General features: G+C 30.7%; 1 protein-coding gene across 1 annotated transcript in view; it reads right to left on the bottom strand.

Moving 5' to 3' along the window:
- Positions 1-2,226, bottom strand: part of LOC132949742 (xaa-Pro dipeptidase) — a 28,948-nt gene extending 26,722 nt beyond the window's left edge. Inside the window, exons 1-2 of the mRNA XM_061020789.1 lie at positions 1,998-2,226; positions 1,727-1,910 (exon numbers count right to left, since the gene is read on the bottom strand). Of these exons, the coding sequence (XP_060876772.1) occupies positions 1,727-1,910; positions 1,998-2,011 (198 nt within the window). The 5' untranslated portion in view covers positions 2,012-2,226. The remainder of the gene's footprint in view (positions 1-1,726; positions 1,911-1,997) is intronic.
- Positions 2,227-19,782: the final 17,556 nt, after the last annotated feature.

The following is a 19,782-nucleotide window of genomic DNA, read 5'->3' as shown; positions in this document are numbered from 1 at the left end:
TTAGATATGGCCATAAATGCTGCCACTGTAAATCAAGATTTAAATAATCTAAAAGAATTTTAAAATTATAGATTAATATTATTTGATTAAGAAAAGATAAAACAAATTTTAACATTTAACCTTAAATATAATTTTAGATTCTGAGCGAAGCGATGAATGTATTGATTTTACAATGATGTGTGTTTTTCTTTTTTTTCTTTTTGTGTCTGTCATCACCTTTAGGACAGTAAAAGTGCTTGGATTTTCTTCAACAGTAACTTTTCTGATAGGAAAGTGAATCTAGTTGGTACTTTGGGGGGTCAAAAGTAAAAATTTCCCAGTAGTTTTCAAAAGCGACGTGAAAAACAAAAGAAAAATTAAGGAAAAACGGGAATTTTTGTTTTCGAGAAAATCGATTTTGGTTTTTGGCGTAACTCTAAAACAAAAGACCGTAGGGACATGAAATTTTGACTGAATGTTTATAATAGGATTTTCTATACACCATAAAATTTTGAAAATATTTTAACTCTTTTTAAGCTGTCAACGGACATTGTCAGTTTTCAATTTTTTTTTTCTATAAATATCAATAAAATTTTATCTGTTGAGTAAAAAAGCTTGAAAATTTAATAGAAGGCTCCTAGGTTATTGTTTCAAAGGCAAATGAAAAAAATTAAAAATCCTTAGTCACAGTTTTTATTTATAAGCATTTAAAGTTCAAATGTTGACAAAATACATAAAAATCACGAAAATTAGCAAATTATTTTGCGTTGAGAATTCTATCTAAGATTTGAAAATGTAATATAAGATTACTCATAAGTTTGTCTACCTTTATCAAAAAAAAAATGTCTACAAGAAACTTAAATTAAATTTTTATGAGTGTCTGAAATTTATATTTTTACAATTTGATATTCACTCGATTTCTCATGTAACAATTTTCTTATTTTATTGTAATTAAAAAACGAATGACTGTAGATACTTGAAAATTTCCTGTTTACGGTCATTGTCAATTTTCAATTTTTTTAATTTTTTTTTATAAATATCAATAAAATATTATTTGTTGGGTAAAAAAGCGTGAATATTTAATATAAGGATCCTGATATATTGTTCTAATAACAGTTGAAAAATATTAAAAATACGTAGGCACAATTTTTTTTTATAAGCATTTAAAGTTCAAATTTTGACAACATTTATCAAATTTATAATTTATTAATTATTTTGTAGTTAAAAATGTGTAAAATGTTTAACTTTTATGGCTAAGGATTGAAAATTTAAAACAAGGCTCCACGTAAATAGGTTATATATAAATTACTTTATTCACAATATTATCATCAAATATACTTGGTAATATCATAGGCTGACTGACCGTTTTCGCTCAGAATCGTTTTTCTTATACAATGATATTATATCATTGAATTCAAATTTAACACCATCCATTACAGTGACCCACTTGTAACCTACTGTACAGCAGAGCGACATCCACTTATCCACCTTTTTTAATAGCTTATTTGAAATTGTACAACCTTTTTTTTTTTAACCAATTTCTATATAATTAATATTATACACTCAAATTAAGATTAATCAGTTGTATTAAATCAAAAAATTAAACACAGGTATATTACAAAATATAATAACAGTATTAGTACCTATAGTTATTATACTCTGATTGAAATATTATTTTTATACTGTTAATATGATCCCATGGAAAAAAATTAAAAAATTAATTATATGTCAAACAATATTAACTTGCCTGCCTAAATATATAATCCACATCAGTACAATAATGGGATATATGTGATCCACCTTGTAATAGTACATAAGCATCCTTGTCCACAACTTCTGATAGACGTTTACAAAGTCTTTCTCGATTAAGTTTATATAGTTCCATAGGCACTGCCAATGTATGTTCTCCCAAACTGAATTTTCCATCTTGACTAATGTTATAATAATGAATATCAAAATGTTAATTCCTTTATACATGTTTATTCAGTTGTTGAAATAAAAAGAATTACAATAACTACCTGATACATGTCATTGTATTGTTCTTCGAAACTGGTGCAGTAAATGAAACCTATTTTTTACCTTTTAAACTATCAAATCAGTTTTATGTAATGCAGGTACTCATTAACTATTACCAATTGTCAATTAGCAATTATAAACAACAAAATATAAATTATAATAGGTAGGTAATTACTAATAAAGTGTTTACACTTTACAAATCATAATGGTAACAATTTAATATTTAGTATTTATTTAAATGTTTACACGATGATAAGTGATAACAGAAGTATTGTGCCATCGTCACTGATAAATGATAACAATAAAAAGATATGAACAAAACACAAATGATAATAAAATGTAATATATTATTATTATTATATTTTCAATTTTGCAATAATTATATAAATAAAAAAGAATAATACAATAATACTAATAATACTATATTAATGGTATCAAAAATGATACATTTGTTTTTATAATTAAAAAAATTAAATATTTAAAATAAATTAAATTGAATGAAACATAAATCAAATCCAATACTGATATAAAAATATGTAGCTACTCATCTTTCATTACTTTCACTTATAATTTATAGACTTAATATGTGTTGAAAATAGTGACTATAAACTAATAATTAGATATATCACATATGACAAATAATTCAATATTGCAATTTGATTTTTGAACAAACCTACTTGTCTTATGTCAATTATTCTCTTAAGAATTTGTTTAGGTACACTTCATTCAGATCCTTTGGAAAATGGAAATAAAATTGTTGTAATGTTCAGAAATTAATTTCTGTGCACATCAGTAATGAATGTTTTTATTTTACTGGACTTTGAACTTAACTCTCAATATTCAATTATAATATAATGAGAACATATTTTAATAATAAAAATCTTAAATCAGATAATAGTTTTAAGATTTAATTAGGTACCTTTAACCTGAATTAAGTGATATTAATTTAACACCTTTTTGACGTCATAATACCTAATTTTTTTATTTATTTTTTTATAACGCCATACAGCTTTTAATAGTAATAAACAATACAATTAAATATTTAAGTCAGCCTCGGTGCAAATCAATCTTACTTGTAAAAACATAATTTAAATATACCTTTATTGGCCATTAATTTTTTATCTTTTGAAAAAATGAATCCCTTTGTAAAGAACAATTTAAATTATAACTATGTATGTTTCAAGTTATGAAAACAGAAATTATACTTAATACAGTAGCCATGATAGTTTATATGGTTATACCTAGTACTTTATTGCAATACCCATTTAAATAAATATACAATATAGGTACCAGTACAAACTATATGAAAATATATGATTTATTTTTTTAACAGATTAAGGCTTTGACGACTGAGGTCATTAGCCTATAAGGTTGGTTAGCAACACGTTTATGTGTGGCAAGGTTTTTGCTACAATGAACCAGGGTGGTAACCCATCTGGGAATTAGTGGCAGCAAACGTTAATTACTCTCAACGACGTTGCGTGATTAATTGTAGCCACTGTGCCGTGCCACATAAGATATATTTATTTTCATATTACAGTGTGTGGTACTATATAAACAGAGCCGTGCTAAGGGGATGGCAAATGGGGCAAGTGCCCTGGGCGGCCAAACTTGTAACATTTTAAAGGGCGGCAAATGTTTAGATATGTATGTTTATAATTTAAATATTATTGCCTGGGGCACGTTTACAGTTAGTACGGCACTGTATGTAAACATAGGAAAATATTAATATATTTTTAATACAATATGTATTTGTTTTTGGTGACAATCTTCAGATCAATTTGTTTGGGTAAACATTTTTAAATTTAGGGGCCAGCCAGAAAATATTCATGGGAGGTCAATTTTTATTGGAAATAAATACTAATATACATAGGTACATTACTTATACTAACAGTTTAAGATAGTCGTGCTATACTACATATTATTTTATTCCCCAATCTGTAATTTGTATAATTATAAATCAAGTTAGTGAAGAAAAAATTATAAATAATGACTTAAAATCAAATAGATCTGTAGATGTGATTTTTTTAAAACAGTACAAATATTACACAAAGTATTTTGCTATAACTATTCTTCAACTCAATTATGCCAGTTATTAAGATGATCCAACGGACAGTATAAAGTATAAACACTATATATAGTCAATACCTTAGAAACGGTTTAGCAATGATAAGCATGCTATTCAACCTATAAACTCCAGTGCTATTTCTTAGATCCCCAAGTAGTAAATAGGTGTTGTATTTTTTAAGTTTAAAACTTAACCACTGCATTACAGTTTACAGAAGAAATGCAAATATTAAACTATAATATGATATTTAATTTGTAATACAGCTGATATCAAAAATAAATTAAATAAAAAAACTTTTACATGGTAAACAAAAATGAATATAAAAATTCAGATTTTAGAATTATGAAAAAGCCTCGGGAAAGAGTGTCGAATCCCTAAACCTTCCTGGCTATATGCCTACCTACATCATTGTTAAAATTATTACAATTTTAAAAATATTTAGGAATATTTATTAGGATACTTGTTTTAGCATTATTACTCAAAATAACGAAACTACAGATACGTGGACAAGCCTGTAGGAAATAATTATATTAAGTAGGAGTATTATAAAAAATTAAAAAACTTTTTCAATATATTTTCCCTTATATTGTTAATCTAAAAATACAATTAAAACAACAAAAAAAAACAGTCTCCATTCATAACTAAATTTATACAAAAAATACCTATTTTAAATCACCATTTAATAAAATTATTATACTTTACAAGGTTTTGTACACAATCATTATAAAAGCTATTCTCTATATTAACTATGATATAAATAGATAAATTACCAAAATAATTAATATACATGAACAAGAGAAGGTGAATTATTTGGCATTTGATAAATTAAATAGGTATATTATTAATAAAAAAAAATCACAACATCGTTTAAGTTATTTTATAACATTTTTTAAGCATGTACTAATGTTGTTGGATAAAGAAAATAATGATACTTTCACTTACTGTAAATAACAGTTTAGGTTAATGGTATTGGTCCATTCACTTGAGTTATGCACACTTTATTTACAAATTACAATATATAAACTTAAATGTCTTAAATAGATCTTAATAACAATATGAGGTTTAAATAACATTTATCAAATTAGTCATGATAAAAAAAAATTGTACATATTATCATTTTTTGTAAGACTTATAACAAAATAATTTAATTATCTCATTGCTGAATGCTGACTAAATAAAACAAGCAATCCATAATACATTTGCAATAAGAATTTGTTAAAAAAAAAAAAAAACATACAAAATATATATACACGTGAATACAACCATATTAACACTACTACCCAACATTAACTTGCACAGAAATAAAGTTTTGAAAAATATTTACATCATTTTAGGTATTATAATAAGGTAACTTTACAAATCTATGGCCAACTAGGCTCTACGTTTAGTATTCAGAAAGACATTGAGCGGATTGAAAGTTTTATTTTAAATAATAACATTGATAAATGTAATTTTTAATAATTAATAAAATAATAACAAAAGTTTGATACCACGTTTAAACAATAATTTTGTATTAGAATGGGTCAAAAATGTTTATCTCAATACTTTATAAGAAAAACAAACTTCAAATACCTATTTATTTCAAAATGTGATGCAAAATTTTTTTGTTGGTTAAACATATACAACGAATCAATGATTGGTACGCTTTCAGTTTATATTAATATGAAAAAGTTTATTTGTTGTTGAATAAACTAGAAATTAAATACATTAGTATTAATAACGTTGATCATGTTTGTTTCATCTACAAAAATGAACTATTCATATTTTATTCATTAAATGTAAGTCAGACTGGAAATTTATACGTTGGACTAGATGTACAATATAGGTTTGCTAATTGAGTTACCAAAACAATTTTGTGGAAAATGTTAAATTTCAAGAATTAAACTTTGTTCTGAAATTGCAATTAATCATCAGTTACCTACTATGAGACAATTGTAAACAATACATCAGTATTTATCTGAACAACTTATAAACAGCCTAATAACAATTTTATAAAAAGGAACCAAATATTTTATATTTTTTATTTTGACAGAGCGTGAACGAAAAGTAACCATTTCAACACAATCTAAACTTGGGGCTCCTGGAAGACTCTTCGTCTGATTCATAATAGTACCTTTGTTTGGGAGAAAGTCCAATCTGCAGTCGGCGAACTGCTTCTTTGATGAGACTGCCCTCCCGCAACAAGGCTTGCAGCATTTCATACGGGTCGTCGTTGGCCTGGTCGTCATCGTCGTCGTCGTCGCACCGACATGGTCGTCTGGAAGCACACGATTCGCAAGCCGCCGGCCTGGTCGTGTAGGGTTTCACCCGGGCAAAATGGGAGGTGCGATTACGCCTAGACTTGAACCCCGATAGCCGCAGGTTCTCTTTGATCTCGGACACAAGGTGCTCTACGTCCAACGACAACAACTTGGGCTTCTCGGCGGCGGCGGCGGCGGCGGCGGCTGCTGCTGCAGACGTCATCACGTCCCTGCTGGGCATCATGTCACACATACTTATGGGGAACGTCGTGTCGTCGTGAGCCAATCAATCGACGAAGCGCATCAAATCGACGTCAAAGTATATTTCGTCGTTACGGATTTGGAAACAATTTTTTTATCGACAAACAGACGTGCGCGATGATAACCGCAGCGGCGGAAACGAACGCAACAAGGGCGTGTGTTGGTCGTCGTAAAGGAGCGTACCTAGGTACGTGATACGACGTGTGTAGTGTTGTTGTTAATTATTACAATGCACAACAATATAATATGTATAATATAGTTCTGTTTCTGTTTCAGTACGGGTGACCACCGCGGAGGAAAATAGTACGGATCGCGGACTAACCGGCACCGACGTCAGTTTGTGTGTATGTGTGTGACGTACTGCCGTGTGTGTGTGTCTTTCTCGGAATGGATTGCGGCGACACACGTCCGCGGGGTAGGGGTAAAGGCACGCACGCACGCACGTACGCCCGCAGACGAGGCGGCAACAACTCTCGTGTTATTGTTTTGGTGCCAATGCTCGCAGACAAAACATCAAACGCACGACGTTGCGTGCGGGGCGGGCGTTGCGGTGACCGACGAAAATATTATTATGTGTATATAGAAAATAGGTACGCCGTACGCGGTGACCGCGCGTTTTCTGCAATTACCTACGTTTTTTTTTTCCGGCGAATCACTGCAATATATTATATTATTATACCGTTGGCCGTTTTCACGAACGAAACAATATTGATGAAACGACGATGATATTCTCAATTGACTATTGCGTTCGTTCGGCAGACGAGATTTTAATATTTTATTAGTTTTCTATGCGTCGCACGACGGGTCTCCACTCTCCGGGTCTGCCGCTGAGTGCTGGTCGTCGAGAGACGGTGAACGGTGCAGTGGAGCCTGGTGGTGGTGCCGCTGGTAGTCTGGTGCTGCACTGCTGCTGTTGCGGTGCGGGCCAAGACGACGGACACGCCGGGTGGCGGCGGGTACACGTATGGGGCCAAGGTTATTTCGTCAGCCGACAAACACCACCGGCGGCGGGAGAAACGTAAACATGACGGCGGGTGCCGAACGGTAATATTCGGCGTACGTTGTAAAACGTTGTTTATAAACACCGCGAACGATCCGGCAACGCTGCGGTCGTCGCGCCGTTCGGTACGTGCCGTGTTGCCGGTCTTCAGCCACCGGTTATGTTAATATATCCTTCAGTCTTCTGCTTACGTTACAATAATAATAATATTATATTTCCACCAATGTGATAGTCGTTGGCCGCGCCCCGCCCCGCCACTATATTATCGTTATTGTTAATAATTATTGTTATTATTGTTTTGTTGTTGTTATTACTACTATTCTTATTTATTTTCTTTATCGTTTTTGTTCAATGCGCGAACAACACCGGCGCACGAGACGTATTACAACGACACTAAAATAATGGGGGGGCCTCTGTAGACCGACTATAGGGTATAGATGCGGCGACGTATTGACACGGACAAAAATGATTTGATGTAACACAGTACGCCGTACGCGAATTAATACGTATTAAAATGACGTGTCAAAAATAATTGAGATTACGAACGATTTTTAACTTTAAAAAAATTATGAGTACTGTCGCATGTAATGCTGTTGAAAAAATCTAAAAAAATTACTGTACAACACGTTTTATTATATTGGTAAAATCAGTCACTACACACCCAGACATTTGGATAAGACTTAAAATATTATGCACTGTCGCGTAAAATACAAATATTTGGGCCCACATATTAAAATTTACATTGCATATTTTGTACAATATTATTACATTTGTATATTATTTTTTGGTATACACTTGAACAATATATTCATTAACATTATAGTGTAAATAGTATGATAAATGTATTATAATAATATGTTGTAGTAATGGTGTCGTGTACACTGTACACACAATTCTGATGATAGTGATTGGTTATTAACGTATTTTTGTATTACATAATAATTTGAATGGCAAACTTGTAAGGTCTGTAGGTAGTAGGTACCTATTTTTTTTTAATAATGAAAAAGGGCTACTTTTTTATTCATTTGTTTTATATGTATAAATTCCATCTGCTATTATTCATAGATAAGATAACGTTCCGTTAGCCATTATACAGTATTACACCTCTATTATACTTATACGCATAAATGCATAATATTGACGTATTAATGATATCATATGTATATTATTATAAAAATAATAATTTATAGTAAAAACAGTGATTTTTGACTGAATAAAATATGATAGTATATTCTTTCGACAGGACTAGCGTCTAGTGTTGTCATGTTCGAAAAACGAACGTCTAATATTCTAATCCAATACCGTATACCAGACACCTAATATGAACAGTTCAAAATAAAAATTATTGACAACATTAAAATTAAAATTAATTATTAAGCTTGGTAAATAATTTGATAAAAACGTCAAAAATATTTACCAAACATTTATTAATATTAAATATTTACATTTAACAACAACAATAAACCGATGAGTTATGAGTACCTACTGATATAGATATATTGAGTACAATAGTTGGCAATTTTAAATAAGTCTTGAGTTATTGTTGAAGTTGTAACCTGTTGCCTGTATATAATATTTATAGGTACCTAGTATTTGTATTGTATAGAATATAGATTATTGTACGATAGTGTTTATGTACACATAATAATTAGGTAATACAATTGGTACTTTAGTTATAATTATTGATAATTGTAGTAAATCCATATTATTTAAAATACTTGAGTTCTTTTTAAACAATCATAAATAAATTGATAACTTATCTAAATCAAATTCATTCATTGGGCACCTAATCCAAACAAACGATAATATTGCTCTTAAATATGATAACTTATATAGTTACATATTATATATATATGACATAAGTAAAAAGTATACATCAAATAGTAAACACTCGATTCTAAATTATTTTAAACAGCATTAATGTACATACGCGCATAGGAAAGACATTAAAACATAGTATGATATTACTATAAAGACCGGATTTATATTCTCTTAAAATTAGGGATGGGCCGATACCACTTTTTACCGATATCCGATACTCCGATATATGCTGCCGATACAAAACCGATACCAGATAATATATGAAAATATTAAAACAATAATTTTGACAAAATAACATGAGCCGATAGCACCAAAAAACCGATACCATCAACCGATAAAATATTATAATAAAACCTATAACACCGATAACACAAATATTACCAAGAAAAGTGAAAACATTGATTATTATTAATTAATAGTTATCACATGTTTGTTGTTTATTTTTCAGTCTTTAATATTAATTTTATTATTAATATGCTGATCTATGGGTTTTTTTTGGTATCGGTTAAAAATGTTTTTCCCGACGTTATTTTAATAATGAGGTATTAACACGGAATAGATTAAATGGTATTAATTAGGTATTAAAAGTTGCGTATTCCAATGGATTACTATTGCACCTTAGTAAAAGTTGGAAATGATAATATGTAAATATTTACAATTTTTTTTTTTTTATGTTCATACATTTTTTTTCTGGGTACCGCAATATTAAAATTAAAAATAAATACAAATTTTTTCTCACAATTTGCGGAATATTCCAAAATATGCTAAATGGGATAAATATTATTTATAATATTCTCTAACCCACGAAATATTCTCAAATATGCAAAAAAAAATTTTTCCACGCATTCAGAATTGAACGACGAATCGTCCACATTTTTTACTCTCATAAGACTGCATATAGACCCAGTAACGATATGTAAAATCATATAAATCCGGTCTTTAGATATACATAATATTTTGTATTTTATGTTACGGTAAATTGAGTTTTATCGGAGTATAAGTAGCCAAGTAGGACGTATATACGTTATTCACTTACAAATATGGGGATTATCATCGTGACTTCTTAAAGAATCATGTTACGAGGACGCTACACCCACACGCGTTGTCCCCGTCTTACAAAATAATACTGAAATGTACAACATAGCATAAGCTGTTTTGCGCGGGACAACTGTAATGCTCTCTCAGTATACTTATAGTAGAAATACCAAAATTCCACAACGCATAGGAGGGATGAACTTTATCCGTGTCGTAGCGCTTTTATTATTTGAATAACATGAATACGATTCTATGACGTTCCCGGCACCCGGGGCAAACTTCCAAATGCCCATAAATATACGATTAAAGTTATCGGTTTGAGAACATTAGGTTTTTGTTTGCTTTTTTCGTTTAATTATTATAAACCATTGGTAAGTGCTATCAAAAAACAAAAAAAACCAACGACATAGATAAAATTCTTGTCTATGCGTTGTGGAATTTATGTAATTCTACTATAAATACAGCATAGTTGTCCCGCGCAAAACTATTTTCGCTATGTTGTACATTTGTAAGACGGCGAAAACACATGCGGGTGTAGCGTCATCTTAATAACCGTAAGAAATGGGAAATGTTGATAATAATCAGATACGGGATATTTATGAATTATGATTAATGCTGTTTTTCAATGACTGAAAGAGTGAGGTTCAGATAAAACCAAAAATTAAGATAGATTAATAATAGACGACCAAAAAGTTGTGATGTTGGTGTATATAGTTAGCAGTACATTCAATTAAAATTAAAAATTGAATATAGTGCTTCGAATTATTGGTCATCGTTAGAGCACATGCCCAATTTTCGTTGGTAGAACTTTTTTCTTTAGAAACTTCAATCCAACATCTCAACTGTTGGGTTGTAATTTTTTTTCACGAGTACAAATTTTGATCTAGATTTATTGGACATTATTGAAGCATCTCCAATAACGATAACCGTCCATGCATATTTTGTCAATATCGATAATAATCAGTGAATAACGTTTAATTCTTCCATTTAATTTAATGTAATTTATCGTAACATAGATATTTTTAAACTGACTTAAAGGCTAGAGCGGTTAAGTTTTAGGGTGTAGGGATAGTCATTTAATCATAGTAATTGAGAAATCAATTTTATTTTAACCTATATAATACATTCTACTGTGTAATGTACCATTGTAAATTTATTTAAAATTTAATATTAAGTTAGAAAGTAATTTTTTTTTACTGTCTTAGTGTGTTATTCAATGTTTTCGAAGGAACACGAAAGCAGCGACATTAAAGGGGTTCAGTATAGGCAAAACTAACTACATCTCACGATAAATATTGAAAAGTTTGTGTTCAGTGACGGTCAAACGGGGGCGATCGTCGATGAGGAGGATAGATCCCCCCGTGCATTTTTTTTCAATATTTATAACAATTTATAGTTAAGTATATTTGTATATTCTATAATGCATAACATTTTGTTCCATATTTTTTCTATAAAACAAATTACCAAATATTGTAAATGTCGACAGAATGTCAGAATATGTTTATACGTGTTTATATGACATGACTATACTATTATCTAGACTCATATCTAGGAACTAGGATATAATTATTATTATTATTAATATTTAGTTGTTTACACAAAATATAATATGTTAATTATTATCCCACTCGATGATCGAGAATTTTGATGAAATTTGCTCTACTTTTAAACATTAGGTGGATGAAAAAATAAGTAAGATCACTAATATCGTTACAGAAAATCAAGTTGTGGACTTAGCAGTAATATTTTGGCTATACATTACTATGGCTGTTCGTCGTGGAGTTATAAATATAACATCCAACGAAGTACTGGACAAATTAGCAAAAGACAACAAATAAATAGATTTACTAATATAATAAAAATATTGTTAATACTATGATATATTTATAAAGTCTGTATACCTAAGTTGTAAATAATGTTTGTATTTACCATAATTTTATAAATTAATATTAGACATAACCATAAATTATATTTTTAATGATAAAATAATGCGTGCTGAAAAATCAGCCATATCTTCCCCCCCCCCCACTATTACAAAATCATTTGACCGCCACTGCACCTGTTCAGGGATATTCTGTTATATACTCTGTCCACTGTCCAGCAAGAGAACGCGGCGCGGGTTGACCAAATTCGGTTTTTCTATGTATATCATGATATGTATTTTTAATATTTTTCAACTGTCATTGTAACAATATATCAGAAGACTTGTATTAAACGTTCAAGCTATTTTACCCAACGAATAAAATTGTATTAACATTTACAAGTTGAAAAATGAAAATGTTCGTAAACAAATTAAAAAAAGTCAAAATATTTTGAAAATCGTATGGTGTATAGAAAATACTAATATAAACATTCAGGGAAAATTGTATGTATCTACGGTAATTTATTTTAGAGTTACACCAAAAACCAAAATCTATTTCGTCAAAAACCAATTTTACGTAAAAATTCCTGTTTTTCCTTAATTTTTTTTTTTGTTTTTCCCGCTGCTTTTGATAACTACTAGGAATTTTAAATTTTTACCAAACTAGATTCACTTTCTGATCGAACAAGATAATGTTGAAGAATATCTAGGCATTTTTAATGTTTTTAACTCGAGTTATGCCCTCCTTCTCTGGGCGCACGCCGGCATGCCGTCGGGCGCCCAGTGCCGGATTGGTTTCGTGGTGGCTGTAGCAGGAGCTACTGTGCTGGCAGGGGTAGGTCTCCAGTGAACGGCTGCACCATCAGGGGGGGGGGGGGGTGCGAACCTCTTCGGCGTTGTAGTTTTTCCTGAGCACACATCCGGTTTACCGCTGGATAAAATCAGCGGAGGTTGCCAGTAACCAAAAACAGGAAATGATTGGATAGGTCACGACCTCACCAGAGGTGGCATATGGTGGCTCCAGACCTGTGCCGTCTGGTACGGGGCATCCGCCCCGGTGCTGGTGGTCCTTAGACGACACTCCCGCGCGGGTGAACCTCTATGGCTCGTAACTAGGACACAGCGCTAATACACGGTCCATAATTGTAGCCACGAGGCATCAAACCAAGGATAATCATGTCCTAAAAGGTGATGACAGACACAAATATATTTATATATTCAAAATATAAGATATTAAATTTGTAATCTTCCCTTCTATTAGTGAATAGACCTATATACCCTGCACACAAGTCTGGTGAACTGTCCAATGTTTCCAACTATCATCCGATTTCAATCCAGTCACATATTTCCAAAATTTTTGAATTGCTGGTCTTGCATTGTATTCAACCATCGATCAATAGAATTCTTATGGAGGAATATCATGGCTTTCCACCATTACCTGTAATTTAGTCTTTAACAACCATGTATACCAATCTTTTAGTTTGAAAACACAAGTAGATGCCTATTACACTGATTTCAATAAGGCATTTGATGCAGTTACTCTTGCCGCTACCAACGGGTTAAATTGTTTGGAGTAAAATCTAATGTCTATCTTGCTACGTCTAGTGTTCCTCAAGGAGGTCATCTATCTCCGCTCCTATTCTCTCTATTCATTAATAGTGTATCAAGTGTTCTTTCCAATAGCCAGATTTTATGTTTTGCAGATGACATTAAGCTCTACTCTCGTATATATCCTCGACTATATTTTGTTACAGAGTGATTTTAATCGGTTTACTGAATGGTTTAATTTACTAGGATTATCCCTTAATTTTTCTAAAGGGAAGACCATGACTTTTGCCAGGATTCAGTACCCTGTCATATATGCTTATCATCTCGGACCTACTGCTATTTCATGATCTAATGGCTGTGTAACTGATCTTAGCAGTGATCTTGATCCGAGACCCCGCATTGAGCATATTTGTTGTAAGACTTTTAAAACTCTAGGGTTTGTATTAAGATTATGTAGGGACTTTCGGTGAGGCTTATCTTATAATGTGCTTTATTGTGCACTTGTTCGCCTTATTGTTGAGTATAGTGCCGTTATTTGGGATCCTCGTGACCTCAACGACTCTTTTAGGCTTGAAAGGGTTCAGCGTAAATTTATGACGTATGCTAGTTTTAGATTGAATATCCCCTGTAAACCCTATAACTATGGACCGGTTGCCTCTCAACTTGGGTTGATTTCGCTGGTTGAGTGTAGACGGATATCGGGCATTAAGTTCCTGAAAAGCTTATTGCAGGGTAATATTGACTCTCACGATTTGCTTTCCTTAATTTGTTTTAGAGTTCCTCAACGTCATTCCCGATCTGTTGCTCCTTTTTATGTTCCTCTCGCCTCCTCTAATTATCCTAAAAATGAACCTATTGGACGTATGTTGTCAAGTGCCAATGTTGGCCCTTCGTGTTTTCTATACCCATAAATGACTGCCTAGCTATTAATTTTAATATAATTATATCATAAACTGTACAATTAATGTGTATACTATATATGTATAATGTGTATATATGTTCAAAGGGGTTTTCCCGTATATTTGATGAAATAAAAATAAAATAAAAGAATTTCTTTCTGTTGTAGAAATGCTCAGATGACGGACACGTCAGACCCCTACATATTGAGGCCTTTCGGGGTGAAATATTGTAGATAACATACGACGCGAGCTCCTTTTTTTCTATGATAAACATCTATCAACTTTTTTTTAAGAACTTTTGCGTTTAAATTTTTTATTTCTATTCAATTGTTTTCAAGATGTAACCATGTCAAAACAAAATTATGGGTGAAGCTATTTGTGTATGTCTACAGTTCAACAGTTGACCTTATTATTATCATGGTCAATCACATTGATATCAGGTTGATATTATATACAAGCTTATTGCATACATTATACTCCTCCTCAAACAAATATTTGATGATAAAAACAAGAATGGCAGCGTAAAGGGGGCCAATAATAATCAAGTATATATTCGTGGGATTTTGAATCTTGTAAGCAAGGTGGATTTATGAATCCACCTTGCTTGTAAGCTTTTGTCAGCGTATTTTTGATGATAAGAAAAATTGATATCTGTTGTGATACCCCTTTACGCAGCCATTTTGTTTCTAATGATAATAATCCGATGATGATGATAATAATAACCTCCTATATTTCAACCACAAACTAAGATATAATTTATTAATTTATTATATCTTAGTCCGTGATTTCAACCAAGCCAATCATTCAAATCGAAAATCAGACGGCTTGTAAGCTAATTGGTACACGAACCGAGATAAAAAAAATATATAATATAATCTATCTCAGTGGGTACACAGAACATCTATAGTGGATGTTGTGGGTGGGTGGGCGAGTGCGATCAAGTGCTGCAGTATGACAATATTTCTTGTGACTAAAAATATTTGTTCTTATAACATAATTATCACAAGACTATAATAGAGGAAATATGGAATACAAAATTTGACGTTTTACAAAAAGCTTTTACTCGTGTAAAACACTCAAATCACATTAAATCGTCACACGTACCTACAAATTAATTGCCCCTAGTGACCACGGCTCTGAATACAAATTTTACTCGTACCGCTAAAACATTTTTCAGCGTTGACTTTTATTTAGTACCTATAGTACCTACCTATACAGGCTATATTATTTAGTTCCCATTTATTTGTAGATTCAGTATTGGCCTCATCAGTACTATACCTACGACGTGTGCATAATAATATATAATACCGACGTGAGACACATAAAACAAAATAGTAGATAGATACGACTGTACGTCTTAGTACGTGATGATATTTTTTATTTTTTTATTGGTTAGCTTGACTGCAAAGGCCATATTTATAGTTACAGCTGTATACTTGATTTCTAGTTAAACTTAATTTTAGTACCTATTTACAAAATGTTATATCATAATATTATCCTATTAGATTATAATATTGAATAATTATAATTATATGAATAAATCGGTCGATTTAAAAAAGTTCTGAATTGTCTCGTTCTGTTCGGGCCGTTCAGGGTTATTGGGTCCAAGTGTAGTGTCAAGGCTTTCCGTCGTATTGAGAGTTCGTCGACCCTATTCATATCGCTGACATTCCGTTAATAAGTATTTTACTGTGAGCATCATACGGATTTTGAGAACGCAGTTAACAAATTTTAAAATACTCACAATTTGCTTCAGAATTAAAACTAGTAATTAGAAATAGAATCTCGGAAAAAAAAACCACAAATTTATTGTAAAATACTTATTTTAATTCATGAAAAAAAAAAACTAAAACTAAATCGAAATAATAATCCTTCTATAATAAAAATTAATTCGACGTTAAAACATCATACAATTATTTATATAATTATTCTGTCCAATTTATTACAAAGGTTTTTTTATTTTTCTGATTAATATAAGTGGGTACCTACTATAGGCTTTATAATATGACGGTAATAATTATTTTAAATTAAGTGTTTGAAAAAATATAGGTAGGTATGTGGGTATAATACATATTATATATTATTAATGATACAAACAAATTGTTGTTAACTACAGTTATAATCACTGTATATAAAAAGTAGTGTAGGTACCTATAATTTGCTATAACATGAATTTTAGTTTTAGAAATTCCTTGAAAAAATACTATTGAATTAAAAAATTAAAAATAACTCAACTATATAATCAGACAAGTTAATCCATAAAAATAATATATAGGGGAATTATGAAAACCATATTATAAAAATACACCGTTGAACATTGTGCTGACTTGGCTTTATTGTGCAGTTCCAATAGTCTTTTAACTTCTATTTAATATTGTAAACTATGGACATTAGGTATGAAAATTATAAAATCTAATAAAAGTACAGAGAAGATTTTGTATGGTTATACCTTATACCACTTATACGTAGGTGTACCTACTTTAAAAGTTTAAAACGTCCTGGAAAACATAACTACCTAGTACATATACCTGGAGATGTACAAAAAAAAAATGTTCTCAATAATTGTCAGGCTATTTTTAGAACTTCAATTTTTATAACCGATTACCGAACCTATGATTACAACTCTTTATGACCATCCAGCCAAACCATCTCAAGTAGAAGTGTTCAATGGTATTGCTAAAATCAAACTTAAATAGCTGAACATTCGAGTGCAAACTAATCTTAGATTGAAATATTTATCGAGTTTCAACTGCCGTCAACTAGTAAGCAAAGACGTAAATTGTTATAGGTAGGTATACAATATTACATATTTAATTTCAACAGAATTAAGTTGATTTAATATAATTTGGTGTTATTTTAACATCAAATAATATTTAACTGACATTATTAGGTACATAATATGTAAGATTTAATTATGAATATATGTTAAGTCAACGACAAAACCGCAAATGTGTATAACAATGACACTTATTGTTGTTAAAATAACTACAGATTTCTATGCGTGTAGGTACGTCTTACCGGATTAGCCATAGCCTCTAGCCAATAACTAATAATAACCTATAGGTACCTAGGTTGAATTCATTTTTGCAAACAAATTGTATTTGAATACCAATTTTCCTTAAATGATCAGTAATTTTTTGGTTAAAGTATAAACTACTTGTACGAAAGACCTTGTATTAAATTTTCAAGCCTTAGCTATATAACAATTTTCAAATATCTCACCTAAGCAGTAATTTATTTTTAACCCTCCCCCCAAATTGAAAAATCCTGTGTACTTCACTGCCTGTGGCTATAATTAAGTAGGCACCTACTTATTAGATGAATATAAGAAAAGTCTCCTTCACGATAGTTGTTGGTATATGATGTATTATGTAACATATGTATCTACCGACTATACCGACTACATGGCGTGTTCATTATTCACAATTCAAAATAGAGAAGTAAATATAAATTTCGTAAAATGTTACAGAAAACAATTTATTTTTGGTAGGTACCTATCATAAAATATTTTAATTTTTAATTTTTAAAAATTGTTTAATTGTGTATAGTGTAATACTGTAATATAGGTACAGTACACTATTTATACTACATTAGTGACATTACTACCTAGTACCTATAAATTATAATCTATTTATTTTTTTACTCTTATTTATTAGTACACACTTCTCAAATCTGTAGTGCACACTTTCAATTTCGGATTACACATTTTGTGCGGGATTCACTAACCAGCCCCTGCCCCTTGGTTACCTGTAGTACAACAATGTTAATATTGTCGACTGTTGTATATAGTTAACTATAACTAGTAATATCATTTACATTTTAACCTACTATAGGTACCTATCTAAGTCAGTGCCGCAATTAGGATTGTCGCGGACAAAGTCAATGTATGGGGCCCTGAGGTCTAAGTATATTATATTTTTTTATATGTTACCTACCCATACAAAAATAAATAATGATGGTGATTTTTTTTCAAAAGCCTAAAAATATAATGTGAAGGCCAACTACCCAGTTACCAGTGATCATTTGTAGATAAATATAGATATTATTATGGATAAATAGGGGCCCCCATCTTTCTTCGACAACAAATTAGATAGCATAATAAATTATAATTATATGATATATTATATATTTATTTGATTTAAACATTAGATTACAATGCAATTATTTAAAAATTTAAAATAGAAGCGGGAGCCCTCTAAGCCAACGATTAGTGGCCCTTTACAGGGGCATTGGCCCGGCTGCCCCTACGGTTGTAGCGGCACTGATCTTAAGATCTAGTGCTGTACTACTGAACGATTTGTTCATATTATATTATAATATTATGTGATATATTATGGAATAGCTACGGATATTGGATTATGTTTTACCAACATGTTAATCAGTGGCGGATATATCCTAGTTCTAAGGGGGAGGGGGAGATTTCAAATCCACAGGGGTGAAGACGTTCAAGGTTCAACCCCTCCCATTAATTTATATTGTAATAATGTATAGTGGTGGTGAAAATCCCAGTCAACCAATTAACCCCCTCCCCACCACTGACATTAATTGTATTTAGAAAAGGAAACCCATCACAAAATATGTAGGCATTAGTTGGCTAATTATATTTTGTTTTACTACTTACTAATTACTATGTTATTTCATTATTTAAAGTTACCTACCTAATAACTTAATTGTTAAAACTTTTATAAAGTATAAATGAGGGTGGTAAATAAGTATACTACCTTAGTATAGGTAAAAATTAAACTTTTAACTTGCATCTATAATTTTGAATTTAATGTAAGTAAAACTTTGTTTTGAATTGTAGCTTGTAGTTACCTAGTTGAAAATTAAGATTGTTTATAAAAATAATATAATATTAAAAATTATTAGATAGTACATGTCATAAATTAAATCTAATAATTCAACTCGCTGAAAAATATATTGAATGAAATTTTGTTATATAATAATTTTATTATTTTAAATATAAAAATATTACATTATTACCTACCTAACACAAAGCAATAGTACTGATTAGTGATTACTTAAGACATAAGACACATAATAATTTACCAAAC

The sequence above is a fragment of the Metopolophium dirhodum genome, chromosome 7, assembly GCF_019925205.1.
Source record: "Metopolophium dirhodum isolate CAU chromosome 7, ASM1992520v1, whole genome shotgun sequence".
NCBI classification, from domain to species: Eukaryota; Metazoa; Arthropoda; class Insecta; order Hemiptera; family Aphididae; genus Metopolophium; species Metopolophium dirhodum.
The sequence above is the reverse complement of the archived record's forward strand: the minus strand, read 5'-3'. Positions and strand labels throughout refer to the sequence as shown.